General features: G+C 43.1%; 1 protein-coding gene across 1 annotated transcript in view; it reads left to right on the forward strand.

Moving 5' to 3' along the window:
- axdnd1 (axonemal dynein light chain domain containing 1) overlaps positions 1-5,364 on the forward strand; it is a gene marked incomplete at both ends in the record, with an annotated part of 26,460 nt that extends 21,096 nt beyond the window's left edge. The window contains 4 exons of the mRNA XM_083648282.1: positions 1,394-1,525; positions 3,969-4,060; positions 4,897-5,027; positions 5,249-5,364. Of these exons, the coding sequence (XP_083504408.1) occupies positions 1,394-1,525; positions 3,969-4,060; positions 4,897-5,027; positions 5,249-5,364 (471 nt within the window). The remainder of the gene's footprint in view (positions 1-1,393; positions 1,526-3,968; positions 4,061-4,896; positions 5,028-5,248) is intronic.
- Between the last annotated feature and the right edge of the window lie 19,221 nt (positions 5,365-24,585).

Consider the following 24,585-nt stretch of genomic DNA (forward strand, 5'->3'; position numbering starts at 1 on the left):
CATACCGTCTTTTCCTCCCTGGAAACACATCTGAATGAATATTCTAGACTTTAGAATGTCATTATATGAACAACAGATGTCAAAACGAATGTTCCGCTTAAAGAGGACAGGAAACATTTGATTATAATGAATAGATGATGTCACTAGTAGTAGTATAAAGATTTAAAATGTTTTGATGAATCAAAACAACCACAATCCAAGTTAGAAACACAACAGAATTATGCTGTGAACCTCAACATTCAAAATCAAAATCCTTCCTACCAACACTTAACTAGCCTGTACTCCACTAACTGTACTGTTAACCTACAGTAGTGAAACATCTAGCAGTGCCCCGCTGTAGTTGGTGAAAAGCTGAAATTTCTAGCAAATCGAGGTCAATGTCAGACTTGAAAGCAGTGTCCTGTCTTGTCTGAGGGGAAATGCAAATGAACTAAAGTCATGTGATCAAATGTTTCATGTCCTCTTTAAAACGAGCCACTGTCTCTGTCTCTGTCTCTCTCCCTCTCACTGTCTCTGTCTCTCTCCCTCCCTCTCACCGTCTCTGTCTCTCTCCCTCCCTCTCACTGTCTCTCTCCCTCTCTCTCTCTCTGTCTCTGTCCCTCCATCTCACTGTCTCTGTCTCTCTCCCTCCCTCTCACCGTCTCTGTCTCTCTCCCTCCCTCTCACCGTCTCTGTCTCTCTCCCTCCCTCTCTCTGTCTCTCTCCCTCTCTCTCTCTCTGTCTCTGTCCCTCCATCTCACTGTCTCTGTCTCTCTCCCTCCCTCTCACTGTCTCTGTCTCTCTCCCTCCCTCTCACTGTCTCTGTCTCTGTCCCTCCCTCTCACTGTCTCTGTCTCTCCCTCTCACTGTCTCTGTCTCTCTCCCTCCCTCTCTCTGTCTCTCTCCCTCTCTCTGTCTCTGTCCCTCCCTCTCACTGTCTCTGTCTCTCTCCCTCCCTCTCACTGTCTCTGTCTCTCTCCCTCTCTCTCTCTGTCTCTGTCTCCCTCCCTCCCTCTCACCGTCTCTGTCTCTCTCCCTCCCTCTCACTGTCTCTGTCTCCCTCCCTCCCTCCCTCTCACCGTCTCTGTCTCTCTCCCTCCCTCTCACTGTCTCTGTCTCTCTCCCTCCCTCTCACTGTCTCTGTCTCTCTCCCTCTCTCTCACCATCTCTCTCCCTCCCTCTCTCCGTGATGAGTGATTGGTCTGTTGGTTCTTCACAGAAGACAGACAGACGTCATGAACAAGAGCGACAAGAGATCTGTCAGGTATTAATACCGTTTGTATGAAATATACTAAATAAAAATTAATAAAATAAAAATTAAATTAGGCCATAGAATTGTGTGAAAAGGCATTAAAAGACCAAACAAAAGATCAGTCTTTATGTTAGGCTTGGTATGTTTCTGTTTAACCATAAGGTCAGCGGAGACGGTGTTGGCCTGCAGGTGGCGCCATCTGACCATCAGAGCCCTGACGTCCTGAAGCTGATTGGCTACGATGGGAACGTGACAGAGAGGATGCTGGGAGAGAGCGGCATGCGGCTGGACGGGGTCAGACAACTTCACGCTACACTCTTTTACAGTCAGGAGACAGTCTGTACTTTAGCTCCAGAGACAGTCTGTACTTTAGCTCCAGAGACAGTCTCTACGTTAGCTCCAGAGACAGTCTGTACTTTAGCTCCAGAAACAGTCTGTACTTTAGCTCCAGAAACAGTCTGTACTTTAGCTCCAGAAACAGTCTGTACTTTAGCTCCAGAAACAGTCTGTACTTTAGCTCCAGAGACAGTCTGTACTTTAGCTCCAGAGACAGTCTGTACTTTAGCTCCAGAGACAGTCTGTACTTTAGCTCCAGAAACAGTCTGTACTTTAGCTCCAGAAACAGTCTGTACTTTAGCTCCAGAGACAGTCTGTACTTTAGCTCCAGAGACAGTCTGTACTTTAGCTCCAGAGACAGTCTGTACTTTAGCTCCAGAGACAGAGTCTGTACTTTAGCTCCAGAAACAGTCTGTACTTTAGCTCCAGAAACAGTCTGTACTTTAGCTCCAGAGACAGTCTGTACTTTAGCTCCAGAGACAGAGTCTGTACTTTAGCTCCAGAGACAGTCTGTACTTTAGCTCCAGAGACAGAGTCTGTACTTTAGCTCCAGAGACAGAGTCTGTACTTTAGCTCCAGAGACAGAGTCTGTACTTTAGCTCCAGAGACAGTCTGTACTTTAGCTCCAGAGACAGTCTGTACTTTAGCTCCAGAGACAGTCTGTACTTTAGCTCCAGAAACAGTCTGTACTTTAGCTCCAGAGACAGAGTCTGTACTTTAGCTCCAGAGACAGAGTCTGTACTTTAGCTCCAGAGACAGAGTCTGTACTTTAGCTCCAGAGACAGTCTGTACTTTAGCTCCAGAGACAGTCTGTACTTTAGCTCCAGAGACAGTCTGTACTTTAGCTCCAGAAACAGTCTGTACTTTAGCTCCAGAGACAGTCTGTACTTTAGCTCCAGAGACAGAGTCTGTACTTTAGCTCCAGAGACAGTCTGTACTTTAGCTCCAGAGACAGTCTGTACTTTAGCTCCAGAGACAGTCTGTACTTTAGCTCCAGAAACAGTCTGTACTTTAGCTCCAGAGACAGAGTCTGTACTTTAGCTCCACAGACAGTCTGTACTTTAGCTCCAGAGACAGAGTCTGTACTTTAGCTCCAGAGACAGTCTGTACTTTAGCTCCAGAGACAGTCTGTACTTTAGCTCCAGAAACAGTCTGTACTTTAGCTCCAGAGACAGTCTGTACTTTAGCTCCAGAGACAGTCTGTACTTTAGCTCCAGAAACAGTCTGTACTTTAGCTCCAGAGACAATCTGTACTTTAGCTCCAGAGACAGTCTGTACTTTAGCTCCAGAGACAGTCTGTACTTTAGCTCCAGAAACAGTCTGTACTTTAGCTCCAGAAACAGTCTGTACTTTAGCTCCAGAGACAGTCTGTACTTTAGCTCCAGAGACAGTCTGTACTTTAGCTCCAGAGACAGAGTCTGTACTTTAGCTCCAGAGACAGTCTGTACTTTAGCTCCAGAGACAGTCTGTACTTTAGCTCCAGAGACAGTCTGTACTTTAGCTCCAGAGACAGTCTGTACTTTAGCTCCAGAAACAGTCTGTACTTTAGCTCCAGAGACAGTCTGTACTTTAGCTCCAGAGACAGTCTGTACTTTAGCTCCAGAGACAGTCTGTACTTTAGCTCCAGAGACAGTCTGTACTTTAGCTCCAGAGACAGTCTGTACTTTAGCCCGCTAACATTTGGCCAGAGGAAGTTGTCATCTTCCAAAGAAAGAAAGAAAGAAAGAAAAAAACGCTTCAGACCAGAGGAAGTTCGATGGTATTTGACCAATCACAACACGTGTAAACAAAACCGATGCAGGTGATTGGAGAAATGAGCGGGTGTGGCTGCCTTCATGGAGGATATTTAAGAGACTAGAATGAAGCTGAATATGGAGATAATACAAATGTTTTCTTCTGACTTGTATTTGTTGTTATTAACATATTGAAATGAAAATGCAGGGAGTTGCATGATAGACCTTTTCTCAGTGGATACAGAGAAAGAGTATTTCCCTGTTTCATTCTGAATAACTGACCAGTTGGTCATTAAATTAACAGAAGGATTTGCAAATATTTTTGCTTTTTTGATCAATTATTTATAAAATAGTGTGTGTGTGCGTGTGTGCGTGTGTTTGTGTGCGCACGCGTGTGTGTGGTGAAATCAATGCGTTTTTGTTTTTTTGTTAATTCAACCCCTGCCCTGCTTACAACCAACTATTTTCATGCCAACTGAGGTCTAATGTTATCTTGTCTGCCTGCCTGTCTGTCTCTCTGTCTACCTGCCTGCCTGTCTCTCTGTCTACCTGCCTGCCTGCCTGTCTGTCTCTCTGTCTGTCTGCCTGCCTGTCTGTCTGTCTGTCTCTCTGTCTGTCTGCCTGCCTGTCTGCCTGTCGATCTGTCTGTCTGTCTGTCTCTCTGTCAGACTGAGCAGCTGGTTGTGTCTCCAGCTACAGACGAGGCTCAGAAAGCACTGGACGCTCTGTCCACAGTAGTTTCACTACAGAGGGAGCTGCAGTGAGTTCACCTTCATACTTGTATTTTAGAATCATATAATATTTCCAATTATATTATCAATATTGCAAATAATGTGTTCATATATTTTGAGAACTGGGGTAGTTAGCATGAGCAGCCATAGCCACCATGGCTGAATATCGGTGCTTTGGCGCTTCATCATGAGCTAACATAGCTAGCTAGCCTGCACTAATTAGATCAGCATCAATTTGACAATAAACAGGACAAAATTGTTTATTCCTGTAGTTTTTCAAGAGTTGGGGCCTGAGAAGCTTTGATTGGCTGTCAAAACTTGGAAAAGTTGCTGAATGGGGCTTTAAGACCTTTACATAGATAGAGCCTGTCTGTGCAGCCTGCGTGCAGCTCCTCGAAATTGTGACTCGACGCAGGGGACGCAAACAGCGCGAGTATAATATAATGTAGATGGGGAGATAACAGGAGAGATTGAAAGCTATTACCAAGAATATGCACTACATTCTCTCCTTGGGCTGAATTGTAGTCATTGAAATTCTAGTAACATAATTGACTCATTATGGAGTATGGTTGGAGTATATGGGACTAGCTGCCGCCGGCAAGGCTCCAAGTCCAGGCGGACGCACGTGTGAAGTCAAATGATGCAGCTTAAACAGCAGCAAGCAAGCAACAACAGTAATGAACCTTGATCCATGTCTCAAACTCGGCCATGTTGGGGCCTTGAATTTGAGGGAATTGGGCCTTGAAAACCCTTGAAAAGTCCTTGAATTTGATGTTTAAGAAGGTGTGGGATTCCTGCTGTGTGTGTGTGTGTGTGCGTGTGCGCGCGCGTGCGTCTGTGTGCGTGCGCATTGCATATGTGTCAGAGACTCGGAGGTGCGGCTGCAGAGCGCCGAGCAGCGAGCGCTGGAGGCTGAGGAGGCTCTCCAGGCAGCGCTGGAGAACATCCAGGACTTGGAGAGACAGCTGCAGGGCCGGCCCAGTCTGCAGCCCAGAGGTAGGCAGGCTTCTGTGAAAGCACCGATGGTCATCCCTACAATATTGTCGCAATATGGATATCGAGGTATTTGGTCAAAAATATTGCGATATTTGATTTTGTACATATCATACATATACAAATAATCTTAAAAACCAACATGAAAAAGAATTTGTGATAAGATGGTGGATCAAAGATGGTGATATGATATTTTTGCCATATCACCCACCCCTGTGTTGCAGTTAGTAAGAAGAGTCCAGAACCTTCTCCAGCAGCGGTGACAGACACAGCTCCCCCAAAGAAAGCCTGTGCTGAAGCCAAGCCGAGCAGCAGCACCAAGAAGACCAGGAGACGCTGACCTGACCTCAGATCAGATCAGGAGATGGCACAGCAACATGTCCAGCTGTCACATTAGTCCAGTAAAAATGTCACTTGACCTCACACTAATTGCAACAAAACCAAACTCAACTGATTTTGTATCCTCAATATGTCCTCAATGAAGGAAAAAAAGTGTTAAGGAAATGTATGAAGGGAAATTTTTGAAAATGACCCATATGATGCTACCAAAAACGTTTATTTATTTATTTTTTAACATTTTATTTTATTTTATTTTTTATTTTTTGTATTTTCTCCTTGAAGCAAAAAACACATACACGATATAAGTGATGAGATTTATGGCACATTAAAAAAAAAAAAAAAAAAGCTTCCATAGGCTTCCATCATATTTACCGTAGGTCATTTTCAAAACTTTCCCTTCATACATTTCCTTAACACTTTTTTTCCTTCATTGAGGACATATTGAGGATACAAAATCAGTTGAGTTTGGTTTTGTTGCAATTAGTGTGAGGTTGACCCACATATTTGCGTAAAATGCCTGGACTACATGTCTGAGAGCTTTTAGGACTTGATCTACGGTGTGAGTTTTCTACTGGAAGCAGACCATAGAGAACTCACCTACCATCCATACCTACCATAGAGACCTCACCTACCATCCATACCGGCAAATAAACACAAAGTTCACCCCAAAAATGAAAATGGTGTCATCATCTCCTCCCCCTCATGCCAGTTGAAACACAGGTGAAGTTAGTCCATAATGGAGAGAACCAGTCACCTTTCACTTCAGTTACTGCACTGGAGTCAGTGGGGACTGTTTTTCTCTCGAGTGCTGTGTGTTATACGAACAAACGACCTGTGTTTCAACTCGCATGAGGGTGATGAGATGACGACACCATTTTCATTTTGGGGCGAATGCTTCCAAAGTGTTACTGTAAGTATTTTACAGTATTATTGTGAGTATTTTACAGTATTAGCACTGCTGGAACATGGCTTTGATCAGACTGGCTATGAGTTGTATAAGCAGAGATGCGTATACTAGATTTGTCTATAGTCATAACTACACCAAGTGTTTCAAACCATGACATTAGAAATAGCACAGGGCTAATTTATTGTTGTTGTTGTCAAATTATCTGTGGATGTTGTCACATGTTAGTTGTGTTAATGTAGCTAGGTATTGCTATCAATTTAAACAATATTTCTGCACCTGCCTTAACAAATAAGGGAATCCATATTCAATCTAAAGAATTGAAGCAAAACAGTAAGTGTTGCCTGTCAAGGCGATGCAACCAGAATCCCTTATTTGGACAGAAAATTGACATCACGCTTCACTGGTCGATATTGCCTGATGACGACGTCTCAGGTGGAATATGTAACAGTGTGTTGTGGCGTTGTGCATTTGTTTAAATATGTAACAGTGTGTTGTGGCGTTGTGCATTTGTTTAAATATGTAACAGTGTGTTGTGGCGTTGTGCATTTGTTTATTTTCTTACGTCTAATAATCTCATTTTCAATCTCCATTTTAACAAGTCATTTAGTTTATTATTGAATCCTAAAATCCTACTTTACTTTTACTACTGACATCGCCAGACCAATTAGCAAATGCGAATGAGTCTGGAAACTCATTTCCTTTTTTCGATTTCCAGGGGTCGTTACCAACGGGCGCAGACCAAAATGCACTTGGGTAGATAGAATAGAACCAATCAGAGCAACGAAGTGTGACCTGGCTCACGTTTGAACGGCGTTCCGAACCATCTCTGGCACTCCTCATCATATCAGTCATCATATCAAAGAGACCCCATATTAGAAAAGTAAGTGATAATATACAGCAAGTCAGTCATTATCACAAAATAAACCCCCACAGAGTGATGCGGCACCCCATGCAGGATAAGAAAGCACTTATTTTAAGAACATTTTGATTTTAGGACTCAATATTAGACTTGGACATTTTTTGCAGAAATTTCTGACTTTCCCTGACCTTCATTTCTTTCCAGACTGAATTTAAAGATTGCGTTAAGAATTTTCAATATGTTTCACGCCCAGACCCTCTTAGCGACATTAAATGTGTTGTGTCATGTGTGTCAGGACTGAACGTGTTTTTCTTGTATTTATTTTCTGCTTTCAAACTTCTAGACCTGGAAATGATGGAATGGATGTCACATAGATCCAGCAGAGACAGTCTAGGGCTCAGTTCGGGAAAACTTCGGTAAAACAAATTCCAAGGCAGATTACTCACACAAAGCGTATGTGATCTCAGGATCAATCACAATAATAATAATAATATACTGTAATAATAATGAATATTGAATTTTAAATAGTTTGTGGAAGACTCATATATCTTTGTTGGGGGTTTGGGGGTCCTCCCCCAAGAAAATGGTACATATTTCAAAAATAAAATAAAATGCAATTCCATATTTTGAACCATTATTATTACCATATGTGTAGAAAAAAATGATAATAAATAAACAACACCCAAAAATCTTGCTAAAGAACTCCACTTAGACCATTGTATGTGGGAAAAGTATTTTAGTTCATTTTGATGTTCTCATTGATTCTACATTCACTTGGTTTAGGTGGTGCTCCAAACGGCTTGGGTGCTGTGCCTAGGCCTTATGGCGGTACTGTAGGCAAAACGCTGGTCTGTCTCTGTCACATCATGGGTGAGTCTCTATCCACCGGCCCTTCGTTCCCTCCCTCCCCGTCCAGGCCGGGGGGAGGGGGCGGCGGGGAGAGGTCCAGGCCGGGGGGAGGGGGAGGGGGCAGGGGTGAGAGGTCCGGGCTTGCGGGGAGCGGGAGGAGCAGGGCCGGCTGGAGGAGCGGGTGCCAGGTGCTGAACGCCTCCCAGGCTGCTGCTGCCTTTACCTGCATGAGGAGAGCACAGGAAGGATCTCATTGGCTGCGCTAAAGTTCAAGTGGGTGGAGCCAAGGAGGATTGGTTTGGTTTCTCACTCTGAGCGGATCTGGTCTGGTCAGTCCGTCGGTGTGGTTCCTCACTCTGAAGGGATGTGGTCTCGGGGCCTGGGCCTCAGCAGACAGACTGTGCTGCAGCTCCACAGGCAGACTGAGCTCATCTCTGAGGGGAAACAACAATCTGTTTTTGTGCTACGCTACGCCGCTACATTATTAAAGCTGCACCAGACAGTTTGGACCTTTGCTCGACCCAAATGGCAGCAAGATGAGCACCACAAGCCGAGTGCCTTCAGTTCCACTGTATTTGAGAGAAGGCAGACATCTCTAGGGCCGATATCTCCAAAACTCACACCAAAACAATCAAATTTAGATGGGATATTTTTACTGATTTGCTATTTATTAAATATGATTAAATAGCACTACAGGTGAGAGGGAATACATGTATTTTTGATTTTGGTGTGGACTGCCACACTGATTCTTTGAACAGTCCCGCCTCTGCACTACTTTGATCAAATTAAACTGCTTTTCTCTACCTGACTCATATTCCATTGTTTAAAATGACCCCTCACTGTGTTATGCCCCCCACCCCCACCAACATCCTACTTCAACTCATCAAATCCAGGAAGTAAAGATGGCGTTTGATGTGGCGTTTAGCTCAGACTCACATGTCAGCTCTCTCCAGGCGGACGCCCCAGTGGCAGGTGACAGAGTCTGCGGCGGACCGCACCTCGTGGCCGAGGCGGCGCCTGTCCAGCGGGAGGCGGGCGAGGTCGTGTCGGGACAGGACGTCCCGCGCCGCGGCCGCCACCACAGCCTGCAGCGCCGAGGCCGGGCTGCTCAGAGCCACGCCCCACACACACACGTTCTCTACCCGGTACAAACACACCCAACTCAGCTCCACACGCACCAGGTCCCGAGTCACCACCTGAGACAGACAGACCATACAGGACCATAGATACGGTCTGTGTGGGAACGCCCACTCATGGGCAATGGGCAATCTCGCGATGGCAGGTACTGTACTTAGGGTCTCTATACTTGAACGCATGTTGTGTTTGTTTTTGTTTTTGTTGTTTGTACCGTGTGAGGAGGGACCTGGAGCATCTGCAGCCGGATGTCCACCTTCTGACACACATCGAGGAACGGCAGGCAGAACAGAAGACCTGGAGAGCGAGAGAGAGAGAGAGAGATAACTACAAAATGACCATGAATCTTCCTTCCTATCCTCTGGAAGCACGTCAGGCATATTTACTATTTTCTACTGTCTGGGTACATGTGACCTCTGACCTTTGACCTCATTACTATTGGTTGACTCATTTGGAGCGCATGGTACTGGAAGAGCATGATACACATGGTGGACATATCTTATCACTGAAAACGATGTAGCAGTTCAAAATGGAGCAAAACGTTCGAGAGAGCAAGCTTTGTTCAACCAAGGTAAGTTAAGACAAGGTTTCAACCAATTTCATTATCAGAGATGACAACCAAAGACTGTCAAATGCGTGTCTATGCTAGTGTAACTGCATTGTGTAGGTGGTAGGCTACTTGCAGCAACCCATGTTAAGGACTTGCCCAGGGGTGGATACGAACCGCCGACCTTCGGCATGGGAGTCAAAGACACTAACCACTCCGCATAGAGAGCTAGCTCCCTTGGTGGAGCTGATTAACATGCCTTTATACTGGGGAGTGAGTTTAACCAATCCACTCACTACCACACTGGACTCACGAGGAATCTGCACTGATTCACCTCGGTTACACTAGGTCAGTAAAAGGACAGCAGAGGCGCTCTAGCGCTCTTTTGAGTTTAGCTGTCAACTACATCACTTTCACGGCATACAGGAAGTCAGAGGTCAGACAGAGCTGGGCTACTTTAGTGATGACAAGCATGCTGACCTGACTGTATTGAATGTTTCGCACAGGAAACCGACTACAATAAATAAATGTGTTGCACATGGTAGGCAGGACAAACCCACCGCTCTAAACACGCTCTAACCTATAATCACAATGGGAGATTTCTGCATTCTGGGCTCATTTCAATCTAGTATTAAACATACTATTGGGTCATGTTGGAACTGGAGTATCAAGATACAAGATACTTTATTAATGCCACACAACAATGTTGGTGGTAATTGTTAGGTACAGCATGGTAGCTCAGCTTCAGTGCAAGAAGTAGACAAACAGACACAACACCATATAAACATTACAGCAAGCACAGAGAAACATACAGCAGCAGAGAAAAGTAAAAGTCCAGATTGGGGGGGAGGGGGGGGGGGGGGGGGGGGCTAGCAGGGGGAGTTTAGAGTTCTGATTGCTGTTGGGAAGAAGCTGTTTTTAAAACGGGTGGTTTTGGTGGATATGGCCCTGTAGCGTCTTCCAGATGGAAGGAGTTGGAAGAGGTGGTGAGCTGGATGGGAGGGGTCTCTGATGATTTTGGCTGACCGGTTGGAGGTGCGTGTAGTGAATAGTGAGCTGATTGGGGGGAGGTCACGACTCACGGCCGATGATTTTGGAGGCCTTGGTGACGATCCGGTCCAGTTTCTTTTTGGTGTGGGTGTTTGAGTTCCCGTACCAGACAGTGAGAGAGGATGTGAGGATGCTTTGAATGATGGCTGTGTAGAAGTGGACCAGTAGCTGTTTTTTGACGTGATATTTTTTCAGTTGTCTGAGGAAGTATAGTCTTTGTTGGGCCTTTTTGATGATGTGGGTGGTATTGATTGTCCATTTGAGTGTGTTATTGATGTAGGTGCCAAGGAACTTGAAGGAGTCCGTGATGGTTATGGGCTGGTCTGAGATATGGACCGGGGCTTTGTTGTTTGGGTTTTTCCTGAAGTCGACAGCTATTTCCATTGTTTTTGATGTGTTGAGTATGAGGTTGTTGTCCTTACACCAGTCTGTAATCTGGTTTATCTCTTGGCGGTAGTGGGTTTCGTTATTGTCCTTGATGAGTCCTATGATGGTGGTGTCGTCCGCGTATTTGAAGATTTTGACTGAGTTGTGGTGGGATATGAGCAGGTGTGTGTAGATGGAGAAGAACGGAGGGGATAACACGCAGCCTTGAGGGGCACCGGTACTGAGGGTGAGGGGGTGTGATGTGATGTTGTTGACTTTGACAGTTTGGGTTCTGTTGGTGAGGAAGTCCAGCTTATCGAACTGCTTATCGATACTGCTTGTATCGATAAATATGCACCATTACTACTACAAAATGAAAAAATAATAAAAAAAACAGACCGAAATAATAAGTGAAATCGAGCTCTGTTTAGAGGGGCAAATTCAGCGTCTCAGCCTCCCTGGAGAAAAACGGCACAACAAAAAATCTGCATTCCTCGCTTTTAAGTAAACTCGCGTCACCAGGCTCTTCAAGAGTAAATCCCCAACTGGATTTTTTTATTTGACCATTGGTCTGTCACTTAAATTATAGCCAACCCCTATGTAGGCTACACGTCATGGTGAATGTTTGCTTTTGATTCGTCTGAGTTATACTGACAAATCAAAACATTGACTTGGCAGTTAACCATCAGCAAGACAGAAGTCAAGGCCATTGTGAAGCAGAGGTTGAGGGGAAGGTGGCAAAAACAATGGGAGGAAGAGAGGAGGGGACGGTGGTTTTATAAGATTCAAAGGAAAGTGAGGGAGATGAGAAGCGCAGGAAGGAACAGGAGAGAAGAGATTCAGGTTTGGACACACTGGATTAAACAGTTCATTACTCATTATAGGAAAGCATAATACAGGTAGATGCGGGCAAGAAGAAACAATTGAACATGTAATGATACACTGTCAGAAATATGAGTCAGAAGAAAGAAGGCAGTGGTGCAGGACCTCAGAGATCAGGGTACTCAAGTATAATTCAATTTTCCTTTGATCCTCAGAGAGGTGAAAGTAAACTTTGAATTGGTGGCTATTTTGCAAAAGAGCTCAGGGGATAACTGTTATCGACTCATATTTCAGGATCTTAGAACAACAAATTTGATTGAGAGGATATGAGGATATTATTGTAGGTGTGTATATATGTAGATATGTATGTATCTATATTTGTTTCTTTCTTTATTTTTTATTTTTTATTATAAATACTAAATAGTAGAGTAATAGAGTTTGATCCACACTCCATACCAGTTGGTGGCGGTAATGCACCAATTCGTTGTTTGCCAACCGCCAATAAACCTTAAAGAGGAGGAAGAAGTTATACTGACGAAAATCACGTCATTTCCCTTCAGTCCCTTCGTTACTCAGATTCAACTTTGAGCAAAGAGGAGGAAGAAAAATGGCGTCGGAGAGTGAGAGTGAGAGTGAGAGTGAAATTGAATATGATCAGGATAATAGGGGAATTGAGAATAAACGTAAAAGTTTGTCGAGTGTTTCAAGTGGTACAAGTCAGTTAGTGAAGAAAGTGAGGAAAGGGGTAGGTTCGGATAGTGAGTGTAGTCGAGCAGTGAGGAAGAAGCAGGAGTTTGTAGTGGGGATGAGGGTGGTTTCATCGAAAGAGGATGGTATATTTAGTGATCAACATAAAGTAGGGGAGTTTGTGGAGAGGAGGCTTGGGCAGGTAAGGTCAGTTAGAGTAGCAAGAAGTGGATTAGTTATAATTGAGTGTGTTTCAAAAGAGCAGAGAGACAAAGCTGTAAAGGAAATAAAGTCGTGTAGAAATAGGGCTACTGCAGATGAACGTTCTAGTACAGCTATTGTAACATGTTTTGTACTTGGATCTGAGGTAAGGAAGAAGGGTGTGGTGAGTGGTGTGCCTCTGTCGGTAGAGGCTGAGATGTTTGAAAGTGTGGAGGGTGTGCTGGAGGCAAAGAGATTGACACGATATCATGAGGGGGAAAGGGAGGAGAGTTTGTCTGTGTGTTTGACCTTTGATGGAGAGTTGCCTGAGAGAGTGTATGTGGATTATTGTTGTTATAGGGTAAGGCCGTTTGAAAGAGCACCGATGAGATGTTATTGCTGTCAAGAGTATGGTCATGTTGCTGCTGTGTGTAGAGGGGTCCGGAGATGTGGGAGATGTGGGGGAAAGGAGTGTGAGAGAGACACGTGTTTAGAGGAAGACAAGGCAAAGTGCTTACACTGTGATGGTGATCATCATGCGGGATCAAAGCAATGCCCAAGGAGAGTAAATGAGGTGAAAGTGATTCAGATTAGGGTAAAAGAGAAGGGTATGTCATATGCTGAAGCTGTTAAAAGAGTGGAGAATGAGAGTGATAAAATGGAAGAAATTGAAAAGGAACCAGAGAAGAAACAGAAGGGAGTTGAACAAATCATTTGTGTGGACAAAAAAGGATTTTTGACATTTATGGCCATGGTGATTAATTGTACAGAGCAGATCAAGGGAAAAAAGGAAAAGATTAAGATGATGATGGATGCAGCTAGAAGGTTCTTGAATGTTGTGGACATTTCTGGAGAGGAGATTGAGAAGGCGCTGAGGGATGAGTTCCCGACGACTGAGCAGTAGAATGGATATATATAGAGTGACTGGGAGTACTATGGGTGGATACATGATGAACACTGTAAATATAAAGAAGACATCAAATTTCATTTGAACTGTGGAGGGCAGTAATACGCCTAGTAGCGTCTACACTGCCGGAAATAAAAAAAGAAGAAGAAGAAGAAGAAGAAGAACTTTGAGCAAACATTGAGGTAACGCTACACACATGAAATTGTTCGCCAACTTCACGCTGTGAAGTCAGTTTTCCATTTTCGTTTGGGGTTTTGTTTTGTTGTTCTTGTCGAAAAGTGCAGTGCGCCGTGTAAAAATCACCCCGTGCTTTTTCTGTGCTGTCTTGTTGATTAGCTCGTGACCATGCACAGTGCATGGTCTTAGCAGCAGCTAAGCTAGCAGCGTAGCTGCAGCCAAACAACGTCCTCTCCCTCTCCCTCTCTCTGCACGATTGTGATTTGCAGTGGTTCTCTGGGGCCCGGGGACCACCAGTGGTCCTTGAGAGGATTCCAGGACAATCTGTACTCTCAGCCAAATATAGATCGAATTCTGGACAAAATCATATCTGTAAAAAATATCAGATTTGCATCTGAGAGACACAATCTCATCATATATTCCTTTTTATTTTGTTATTTTATCATTTCTTTATTATTGTATTAATTTTATTTTCCTTGTCTTTCCTATTTCTACTACAGATCCAAGGAGAACAGACCGGCAAGATGAGCAAGCATGGAAAAACTCCTAAGGGTGGTAGTAAGGAGTTGAGGGAGTGTGAAAAGCTGGGTGTAGGCTTTGAGTGCACTGTTGACAGAGCAGAGAAGTTGGATATAAGTCGGGTGCTGCTAGAGACTAGGGCGAAGCGGGCAGAGAGAGACGTTAGGGGTGTCGCCGAGAAGCAAAAACTCACAGTTGAGATGTTGAAATATGGGGGCTTGTGGACAACAGTTGAAGAGGTAGATGACCAGCTGCAGGCTTTTGATGAGAAGATGCAACTGCAAGCTGTATCGGCTCAGTTGAGATTCAGGCGTGTTGTCCTGGGAGTGAAGAATGCGAATGGAATTTTAAATGTGACTAAGGAGGACAGGAGGCCGTTACCCTTGGACACTCTGGTCAGTAATCTGAAGAGTGTATTGCATGACGAAACAGTAGAAGAAGACAGTGAAGAAGAGAGAGAATATGGTTGTGCTCCCTCAGATGTAGTTACTCAGGCTAAGGAAGGGTTTCTTCACCTGGCAGAGAAGCAGCCGGAGCGGGTTCGGGATGTAGGAAGCAAAAGAGGAGGACAGGTTGCGGTCCCAGAAATCAGTGCAGCAGAACAGCTTGTGGGAAAGTTAGTCATACACAAACATGTAGAAGATGGCACCACAGCGTGGTATAGGGCCACAGTGATAGACCGCATAGAACTGAAGGATAGTCAGTTATTTACCATGCGATATGATGGGGATGAGCAGATCAGACAGTGGGATGTATGGAGAGATTTCCAGCAGGGGAATCTAGTGATAGAGTCTTTCGGTGCTGCAGACATGGTAGGTAGGGGTGTAAAGCACATGCTCATAGATGAGCAAGGGAAAGAGCAATGGGAGCCAGGTATTGTAGTTGCTGATGGCACAGGTAATTCGCTCTTACTTGAATATACATTTGAGGAAGGATGTCTTTATGAATGCCCCCTCTTAGATGACTACGTTTGTCATAAACTTAGATTCGTATAGATCTCCAGTGTTGGCGTAGTAGATGTATGAACTGCTGAGCGGGCCATTTCAAGCCAGCAGTATCAGATGCACTCTGATGATCTTGTAAATAGACTGTGGTTAGCGAATAGCTACAGCAGCTCTTTGTTGGTCCTGTAACATTTAGAATGTTGGTTAGCTGTGGTCAACAGTCTGTATATAACTGTATATAGTTTGTAAAAAAAAAAAGAGGTTCCCCATAATGTTCTTTCAGAGCTTTGATTCTGACGGTTTTTTCTATTTTCCAGGTTCATGCAGAGATCAAATTATCTGTGGATGTTGTCACATGTTAGTTGTGTTAATGTAGCTAGGTATTGCTATCAATTTAAACAATCTTTCTGCACCTGCCTTAACAAATAAGGGAATCCATATTCAATCTAAAGAATTGAAGCAAAACAGTAAGTGTTGGCTGTCAAGGCGATGAACCAGAATCCCTTATTTGGACAGAAAATTGACATCACGCTTCACTGGTCGATATTGCCTGATGACGACGTCTCAGGTGGAATATGTAACAGTGTGTTGTGGCGTTGTGCATTTGTTTAAATATGTAACAGTGTGTTGTGGCGTTGTGTATTTGTTTATTTTCTTACGTCTAATAATCTCATTTTCAATCTCCATTTTAACAAGTCATTTAGTTTATTATTGAATCCTAAAATCCTACTTTACTTTTACTACTGACATCGCCAGACCAATTAGCAAATGCGAATGAGTCTGGAAACTCTCATTTCCTTTTTTCGATTTCCAGGGGTCGTTACCAACGGGCGCAGACCAAAATGCATTTGGGTAGATAGAATAGAACCAATCAGAGCAACGAAGTGTGACCTGGCTTACGTTTGAACGGCGTTCCGAACCATCTCTGGCACTCCTCATCATATCAGTCATCATATCAAAGAGACCCCATATTAGAAAAGTAAGTGATAATATACAGCAAGTCAGTCATTATCACAAAAGAAACCCCCACAGAGTGATGCGGCACCCCATGCAGGATAAGAAAGCACTTATTTTAAGAACATTTTGATTTTAGGACTCAATATTAGACTTGGACATTTTTTGCTGAGCAAGGGAAAGAGCAATGGGAGCCAGGTATTGTAGTTGCTGATGGCACAGGTAATTCGCTCTTACTTGAATATACATTTGAGGAAGGATGTCTTTATGAATGCCCAGATGTTGTTCAGAGATGTTTTTCTGTCTGTGTATGTTTGTATTGTTTGTTTGTGGGGCGGCTGTAGCTCAGGAGGTAGAGCAGGTCGTCCACTAATTGCTTTGGATAAAAGAGGTCGGTGGTTCGATTCCCGGCTCCTCCAGTCTGCATGTCGAAGTGTCCTTGGGCAAGACACTGAACCCCAAATTGCTCCCTGACTGTAAAGCGCTTTAGATAAAAGCGCTATATAAATGCAGGCCATTTACCATTTACTTTTGCCACTCTCAAGGCCTGACAAGCCTTGTAGATGAAACTGCACCAAGCTCTCACAGTTCATATGATACTGCCATTCAATTGAACATGAGGAATGGGTGCAACACTCATAAACTTACAACTGTTTGATATAATTCAATTAACATTTACATGGTATTGTTGGAGCTATTTGTTGTTTTTGGTGATATTTAAATAGTTAAACATTTATTTAGTTATTTTGTTTTGTAGTAGAATAATATTGATGAATTAGTTTGATTAATATTGGTATCATTGTTTGGTTAATTTGAGTACTTATTCAGCTTTTATTTTGAAGGTGCTGGCAACTGGGGTGCACTCAGGTGAATCTACTTATATGGGCATAGGCAGGTAGACTGTCAAGGCACCGGGAGGGGTTCATAGCTTTTTTTTACTAGGGCAAGAGAGGCAGCAATCCTTTGTCTGTTTGCTTGCAAAAATGGTAAATGAATCCCAAGAAATGCTATGCCTGCCTGGAAAATTGAGTTATTTCCCTGTGTTAATTCTCTGATGCCTCAGTGGCCTTTGATTTTTCTTTTTCTTAATTTTTTATTGCTTAATTGAGATCAAATAGCCACTACAGTTATGGCCTTGCATCTATTTTCAGGGAAAGCCTTTTGTAGGACTTCCCAGGTGGTTCCAGGACTGTACAACCTTCCATGACCTTGCCCAGATAATAACCCATTGATTTGTTGTTGATTAGCCATATACTCGTGTTTTCCAGTAGGTGGTGCTATGCCGAATGGCACAAAATTCGACCGTGAATTCCATCAGGTCCCCAAGCGCACTCCCCGGGTTTGAAGTCGATCCAACAAATGGTTCTTGAGATTAACCACTTTTTGTGTTTTCCAGTAGGTGGCGCTATGCCGACTTGCAGTGCACTCCACTCAGCAGTGGAGCAGTGCACTCAGCACTCAGCAGTGCACTCCATCAGGCCCCCCTAAGCGCACTCTCCAAGTTTGAAGTCAATCGGACAAGCGGTTCTCGAGATAAACAGCTTTTTGTGTTTGCCAATAGATGGCGCTATGCTGAGTCTGTGTGTGTTTGGGGGTGGGGTGGCGTGGTGGTTCAGGGACTGTGCAACCTGCCCATGACCCTCCCCAGATAATAACCCATCGCTATGCAAAATTTTAGCCCAATCCGACCTAGGGTGTGGGCATGAGGTGGTTTCAAGGTCGTTTCCAGGTGGTTCAAGTACTGAACAACCTGACCATGACCATGCCCAGATAATAACCCACAGCCATGCACATTTTCAGGCCAATCCGAGCTGGGGTGTGGGCGTGAGGGGTTTTCCAAGACCTTCCAGGCATGAATTCCTGGGGGTAGTAATAGACCATAAATTCAGTTGGAAATCCCAAGCGAACAAAGTAAGATCCAAAATCTCCAGAAACATCGGGGTTTTGAACAAAGTCAGACACTTCCTTAACCACAGATCCATGAACACTCTTTATTCCACGTTGATTTTACCTTATTTAACTTACTGTGTTGAGATCTGGGGTAATGCTTGCAAAACCACACTACAGTCAGTTTGTACAGTACAGAAAAGAGCAATACGAATAGTGAATAATGTTGGATTCTATGATCATACTAATTTATTATTTATAAAGTCAAAAACATTAAAATTTATGGACTTGGTGGATCAAAAAATAGCTTTGATTGTATATAAAGCCAGAAAGGGAGTGCTCCCGTCCAACATACAAATAATGTTCAAAGAAAGAGAGGGGGGTTATGCCCTCAGAGGCGAACAAAATTGGAAACAACCCTTCTGTAACACAGCTATGAAAAGCAGGTGCATATCTGTCTGTGGTGTGAAGTTGTGGAACGCTTTGCCGGAAGACTTAAAAACCAGTAAGAATGTGTTGATCTTTAAAAAAAGGTATAAAGACATGATGTTGGAAAATTACAGTCTAGTTCCTAGGTAACTGAATGATGTAGGGGACAAAAGGAAAAAAAGAAATAAACAAATAAATAATAATAATAATAAAGAAAAAAAAAAGAAAAAAGTGTATGTATAAGTATATATATATATATATAGGTATATGTATATATATATAATAATAATAATAAAACAATGATTATAAAATGTATGAATATGCATGTATGGATTGTGTTTGTTTTGTTATTTGCTACCCACTGGTTTTTGACTGTTGTATTATTTGTTTATTTTTGCTTTTTTTGTTTTTTTTGTTGTTTGTTTCTTGTATTAGGATATTTTTCCTTGCAATCCTTTGTTGTTTATTTGATGGCAAGTAAGGACAATGTCCAAAATGTCTGATCATGATGATCTTCTTATTTTAATTGTAAGAAAAGGGGGGGCTTTACATAAGCGTTTGCTTCTGCCCCAAACCTTTGGTTATGACCTAAGTGTATGCTTGGTGGTGGTGACCAATACATTTTTTTTCATTCATTCATTCATTCATTCATTCAATTACATTTGACGTGAGGCCCACTTTTTCAGGAGTTTGGCCATAATGAGTAATGAGTGATTAATCCTAATTTCACATTTAGGCCAGGACACTTTTGATTTGTTGTTTATTGGCCAATATACTAGTAAATATAACAAGATAGATGCGTCATAAGCTGTTAAAATATGTTTTTCAGAAAAACACAAACATGGTGACCAGACGTCCCCGATTTTCATTTCAGAAATCCGGTCACCTTAGTTTGGACCCAGCGTTTGATTTTGTACCTGTAACATCTCCTGTGGTTTGAGCACTATTTTTTTTAAATGTGAAATGAAATATAAATAAATGAACTACAAGAGTCCAGAGAGCAGCAGTGACCTCTGACCTGGTCCTCTGGGTCTTCCCCTCAGCTGGTGACCCAGCCTGTAGACCACCGCTCGCTCCTGCTCCCGCACCACCTGCCAATCAAGACGGTATGCTGTCAAACGGCCCGCATAGACGAATGGAGTGACAGCTAGAGAGACACATGGCACATGTCAGCAAGCGCTATCAAACACTTCCTGGATCTACAGGAAGGCGAGTCCAAATCAGCTTTGAGACATTCTTGTCATTAATCTGAGGTTTGGCCTGCAGCGAGGCTCACAACACCAATAAACCACAATCAACAAATAAACATATAGCATACCTGCGTCAACTCTTCGCCCGAATAAAATGTTGGCATAATCTCAATTAATTAATCTCAATGTTTGTGAACCAAAAATATGTTGAATATCAACATTTCAACAAGTCCTCCAACCACAGGAGCGATTCCAATGTGAAAATGTCTGTTAATTTGAAAATGTTATGCAAATATAACAACTTAGGCCCAAACGCCACCCCAGATACTACACCCTTACTTCCCACCATGCTATTTCATAGCAGACTCGTTATTTACACGACCGCTAGAGGTATAGTTGTAAATGTTGATAGGGAACTAGGGATGCGAATCGAGACCTGGTATTGATTGGTATCGATCGTTAATTTCTCGTTAAGGTCTGAGCTTATAAAAGCAATACCAGTTCTGTTAAGAATTTGCCGTCTTGTCTTTCCACCAAATAATACAAAAGTATCGATAGTGGTATTGATAAAGAGTTGGATCCAAAATGGTATCAATATCAATAGAAATTAATTATCCCCATCCCTATATGCATTACGCAACATCGTTTTTGTTGAGATTCAACGTATCCGTGGTTGACAGAAATGTGGTGGACAGGTTGCTTGTGGTGTCCCTACATTATTTTACAGTTCCCTACTTTAAGGCAGAACCAGATGGAGAGAGGGAGGAAGAGGAGGACCAGGGTCAGGACGAAGAGCATCAGCAGCCACTCACACACACCCAGGCTCCTGTGCTTCACTCCTGCAGACAGGTACAGGTTCAACACACTCAGATCATCACATCACATGACATCACATGACAAAAGTTATATCAACTGATTGCAATATGTAAGTACAGTAAACACAAAGGCAAAACCAAAACAAAGGGTAACATTTATTCATGTTAAACTTACACAAATAAAAAAGTCTTAGTATTTCTCAGTTCTCACTCAGGGAATTTAAGAAAAAGTAAAGTAATAAAAACGGGGGGGGGGGGGGGGGGTCGATACTTAGGAGTTGTGAATCGAATCAGAATCGTGGAAAGATGAGAATCGCGATTCTCACATGAATCCATTTTTGACTAATATCTAGTCTCATATCACGATATCGATATACATATAATATTGATTGCCCGGCCCTACTGCAGGGAGTCCCTGGACTCACCGTGGTCCTGCTGCTCGGCCTCCAGCAGTGCCAGGCTCTCCTCCTGCTCCTCGTCCTCCTCCTGCTCTCTCACGGTGTCCACGTTGACCACAGTAGACTTCACCTCCTCCTCTCTCCTCCCCGGCCTCTCTCTCCTCTTCTCCCTGCGGCTCCGCTCGGGCTCATTCGTCCTGCCGGCCCGCTGACCTCTGACCTGCCGCTCCACACCGGCCGGCCTGCTGCTAGGCGTCCTGGGGATGAGGGGTAAAAATGGATACTCAGTATCACAGTATCATCATAGTTTGTGTGGCATTATATCATATTTGCACGAATGCCAAGTATCGTGATATTTGATTATATAAATGGCCAGGTGCATGCAACATTTATGACAGGTTTTTATGACAGTGTTGGTCAGTCTGTCTGCTTGACTATTTTGCTGCAATAAAAATGATTGAAGTGAGATCAACAGACAGACTTCCCTTTGGTGACATAAACTGGCGGTAGAAAAAAGGTAATAAATCACAATACTGCAATACTCAATATATTGCAATACTAGCATATCTCAATATCACAATACCATCATATCGTGACTTAAGTATCATGATAATATATTGTGGGGCATCTGGTGATTCCCACCCTATGGATAGCTTAGCTTGACTATTCAGAATTAACATGACTGTACGTACAGATATCAACATCATTTGACTAGTCCAAACATTCGTTCAAGATAACTACTACGTCATTCTGACTTGTTAAAAAGAACATTGCAGATAGCCACCATGACATTCTTCCCAGGTTAAATGTCGTCACTTTTGTCATGTGGGATTTCTCCTGACAGATTACAGAGTTTATTTGATGGGGACAGAGTTAATGAACATCAGTATAAAAATAGCTGTAATCAAGATGTAAACATGCAGCAAAAAAAACGCTAATTTACATCCGTACCGTAGTACCTAAATTCACATTGCAGAGACCAGCAACTGCGTTGTAATTCAAGTTCAATAAATCTACAACTAATTCTGACTTCAAGATATCTAAAAAGGACAATGTAGATATATTTAAACTGAGGGCATTTAAAGAGATCTGTAACTGGAATTACAAGTCATAATTCAGTTGAAGATACTGTATCTGCAATGTAAATCGTGTTTATCTGCAACTGAATCGTAGATATAATGAGAAACCCCATAGACATGAATGGCAAAAGTTGAATTACAGTTATCTGCAATACATATCCAGTCTAGCTTTTAAATGATAAAAGAGCTTGGCGTACCTGCCAGGTGTTGGAGTGCGAGCGGGGCGGGCAAGAGACGGCTTCTCCATGTGTGCAGAGGACAGAGGACAGGACTGAAGATGTGTGCAGAGGACAGGACTGAAGATGTGTGCAGAGGACAGGACTGAAGATGTGTGCAGAGGACAGGACTGAAGGATGCTGGGAGCTCAACGCTGTTTCAGGAGGAGACTGTGGGAACGAGAGAAAACACGGAAGGACAATTAGGCAGTTTGAATGGGGGAGGTATTCTACCTCCCTCTCCCTCTGTCTGTCTGTCTGTCTCTCTCCCTCTGTCTGTCTGTCTGTCTGTCTCTCTCCCTCTGTCTGTCTGTCTGTCTCTCTCCCTCTGTCTGTCTCTCTCCCTCTGTCTGTCTGTCTGTCTCTCTCCCTCTGTTTGTCTGTCTGTCTCTCTCCCTCCCTCTGTCTGTCTGTCTCTCTCCCTCTGTCTGTCTGTCTCTCTCCCTCCGTCTGTCTGTCTGTCTGTCTCTCTCCCTGTCTGTCTGTCTGTCTCTCTCCCTCTGTCTGTCTGTCTGTCTGTCTCTCTCCCTCTGTCTGTCTGTCTGTCTCTCTCCCTCTGTCTGTCTGTCTGTCTCTCTCCCTCTGTCTGTCTGTCTGTCTGTCTCTCTCCCTCTGTCTGTCTGTCTGTCTCTCTCCCTCTGTCTTTCTGTCTCTCTCTCTCTCCCTCTAACAAATAAATCTAATAAACAATATAGTGCGAAGTAGTCAAATCAAATCATACAGTATATAGCATTCTCTTAGCCTGGGTAAACCCATCCCCCACGTGACCTGCTCTCAGACCTGCTCTCAGGTGAGAGAGCAGGTCACGTGGGGGCTGGGTTTACCTAGGCTAGCATTCTCTCTCTCTCTCTCTGGTGTGTGAATATACATTATGTAGGCCTATTTGTGATGCCAAAGCGTATTGAGGGGGAGATAATAGATAGGCTACAGAAAGAGTATTGTAATCTCTACATCTGGTATCAAGTATGAAACCTGAAGAAAACGTCCTCTCTCTCAGCTCAGTTCACCTCAGTGGGTTTTACTGGCATGACATTTGACATGTTGTCCTGGTGTGTTTTGAAACACTAACAGAATTTCCATTGACTACATTCCTTAACCCTAATTCCAGAGGTGTGACAACTTTGCCCGAGTCCCAAGTCAATCTCAAGTCAAGTCTCAAGTCTGATGTAGATTACCAAATCAAGTCTCAAGTCTGATGTAGATTACCAAATCAAGTCTCAAATCTAATGTAGATTACCAAATCAAGTCTCAAGTCTGATGTAGATTACCAAATCAAGTCTCAAGTCTAATGTAGATTACCAACTCAAGTCTAATGTAGATTACCAACTCAAGTCTCAAATCGAATATAGATTACCAACTCAAGTCTCAAGTCTGATGTAGATTACCAAATCAAGTCTCAAGTCTGATGTAGATTACCAAATCAAGTCTCAAGTCTAATGTAGATTACCAAATCAAGTCTCAAGTCTAATGTAGATTACCAAATCAAGTCTCAAGTCTAATGTAGATTACCAACTCAAGTCTCAAATCTGATGTAGATTACCAACTCAAGTCTCAAATCTAATGTAGATTACCAACTCAAGTCTCAAGTCTGATGTAGATTACCAAATCAAGTCTCAAGTCTAATGTAGATTACCAAATCAAGTCTCAAGTCTGATGTAGATTACCAAATCAAGTCTCAAGTCTAATGTAGATTACCAACTGAAGTCTCAAGTCTGATGTAGATTACCAACTCAAGTCTCAAGTCTAATGTAGATTACCAACTCAAGTCTCAAGTCTGATGTAGATTACCAACTCAAGTCTCAAGTCTGATGTAGATTACCAACTCAAGTCTCAAGTCTAATGTAGATTACCAAATCATGTCTCAAGTCTGATGTAGATTACCAACTCAAGTCTCAAGTCTAATGTAGATTACCAACTCAAGTCTAATGTAGATTACCAACTCAAGTCTAATGTAGATTACCAACTCAAGTCTCAAATCGAATGTAGATTACCAACTCAAGTCTCAAGTCTAATGTAGATTACCAAATCAAGTCTCAAATCTAATGTAGATTACAAAATCAAGTCCATGTCCTCAAGTCTAAGGTCTAAATGTAGAACAGCATCATTCTTTAAGTTTAGAGTTTAAAGTTGAGTTGGAAGTTGAGGCTGACATGTGGGGGTCTCTGTGCGTTGTCAGCAGGAATGTGCAGACTCAGCTCCTTGTCTCCTCTCTAAACAGCTGAGGAGGTTTTTGTGTTTTCACAGCAGAGACTCTTTCCTCCCAACATCACTTTAATTAAACTACAC

This window comes from Poromitra crassiceps (assembly GCF_964638095.1).
Source record: "Poromitra crassiceps genome assembly, chromosome: 12".
Taxonomy (NCBI): domain Eukaryota; kingdom Metazoa; phylum Chordata; class Actinopteri; order Beryciformes; family Melamphaidae; genus Poromitra; species Poromitra crassiceps.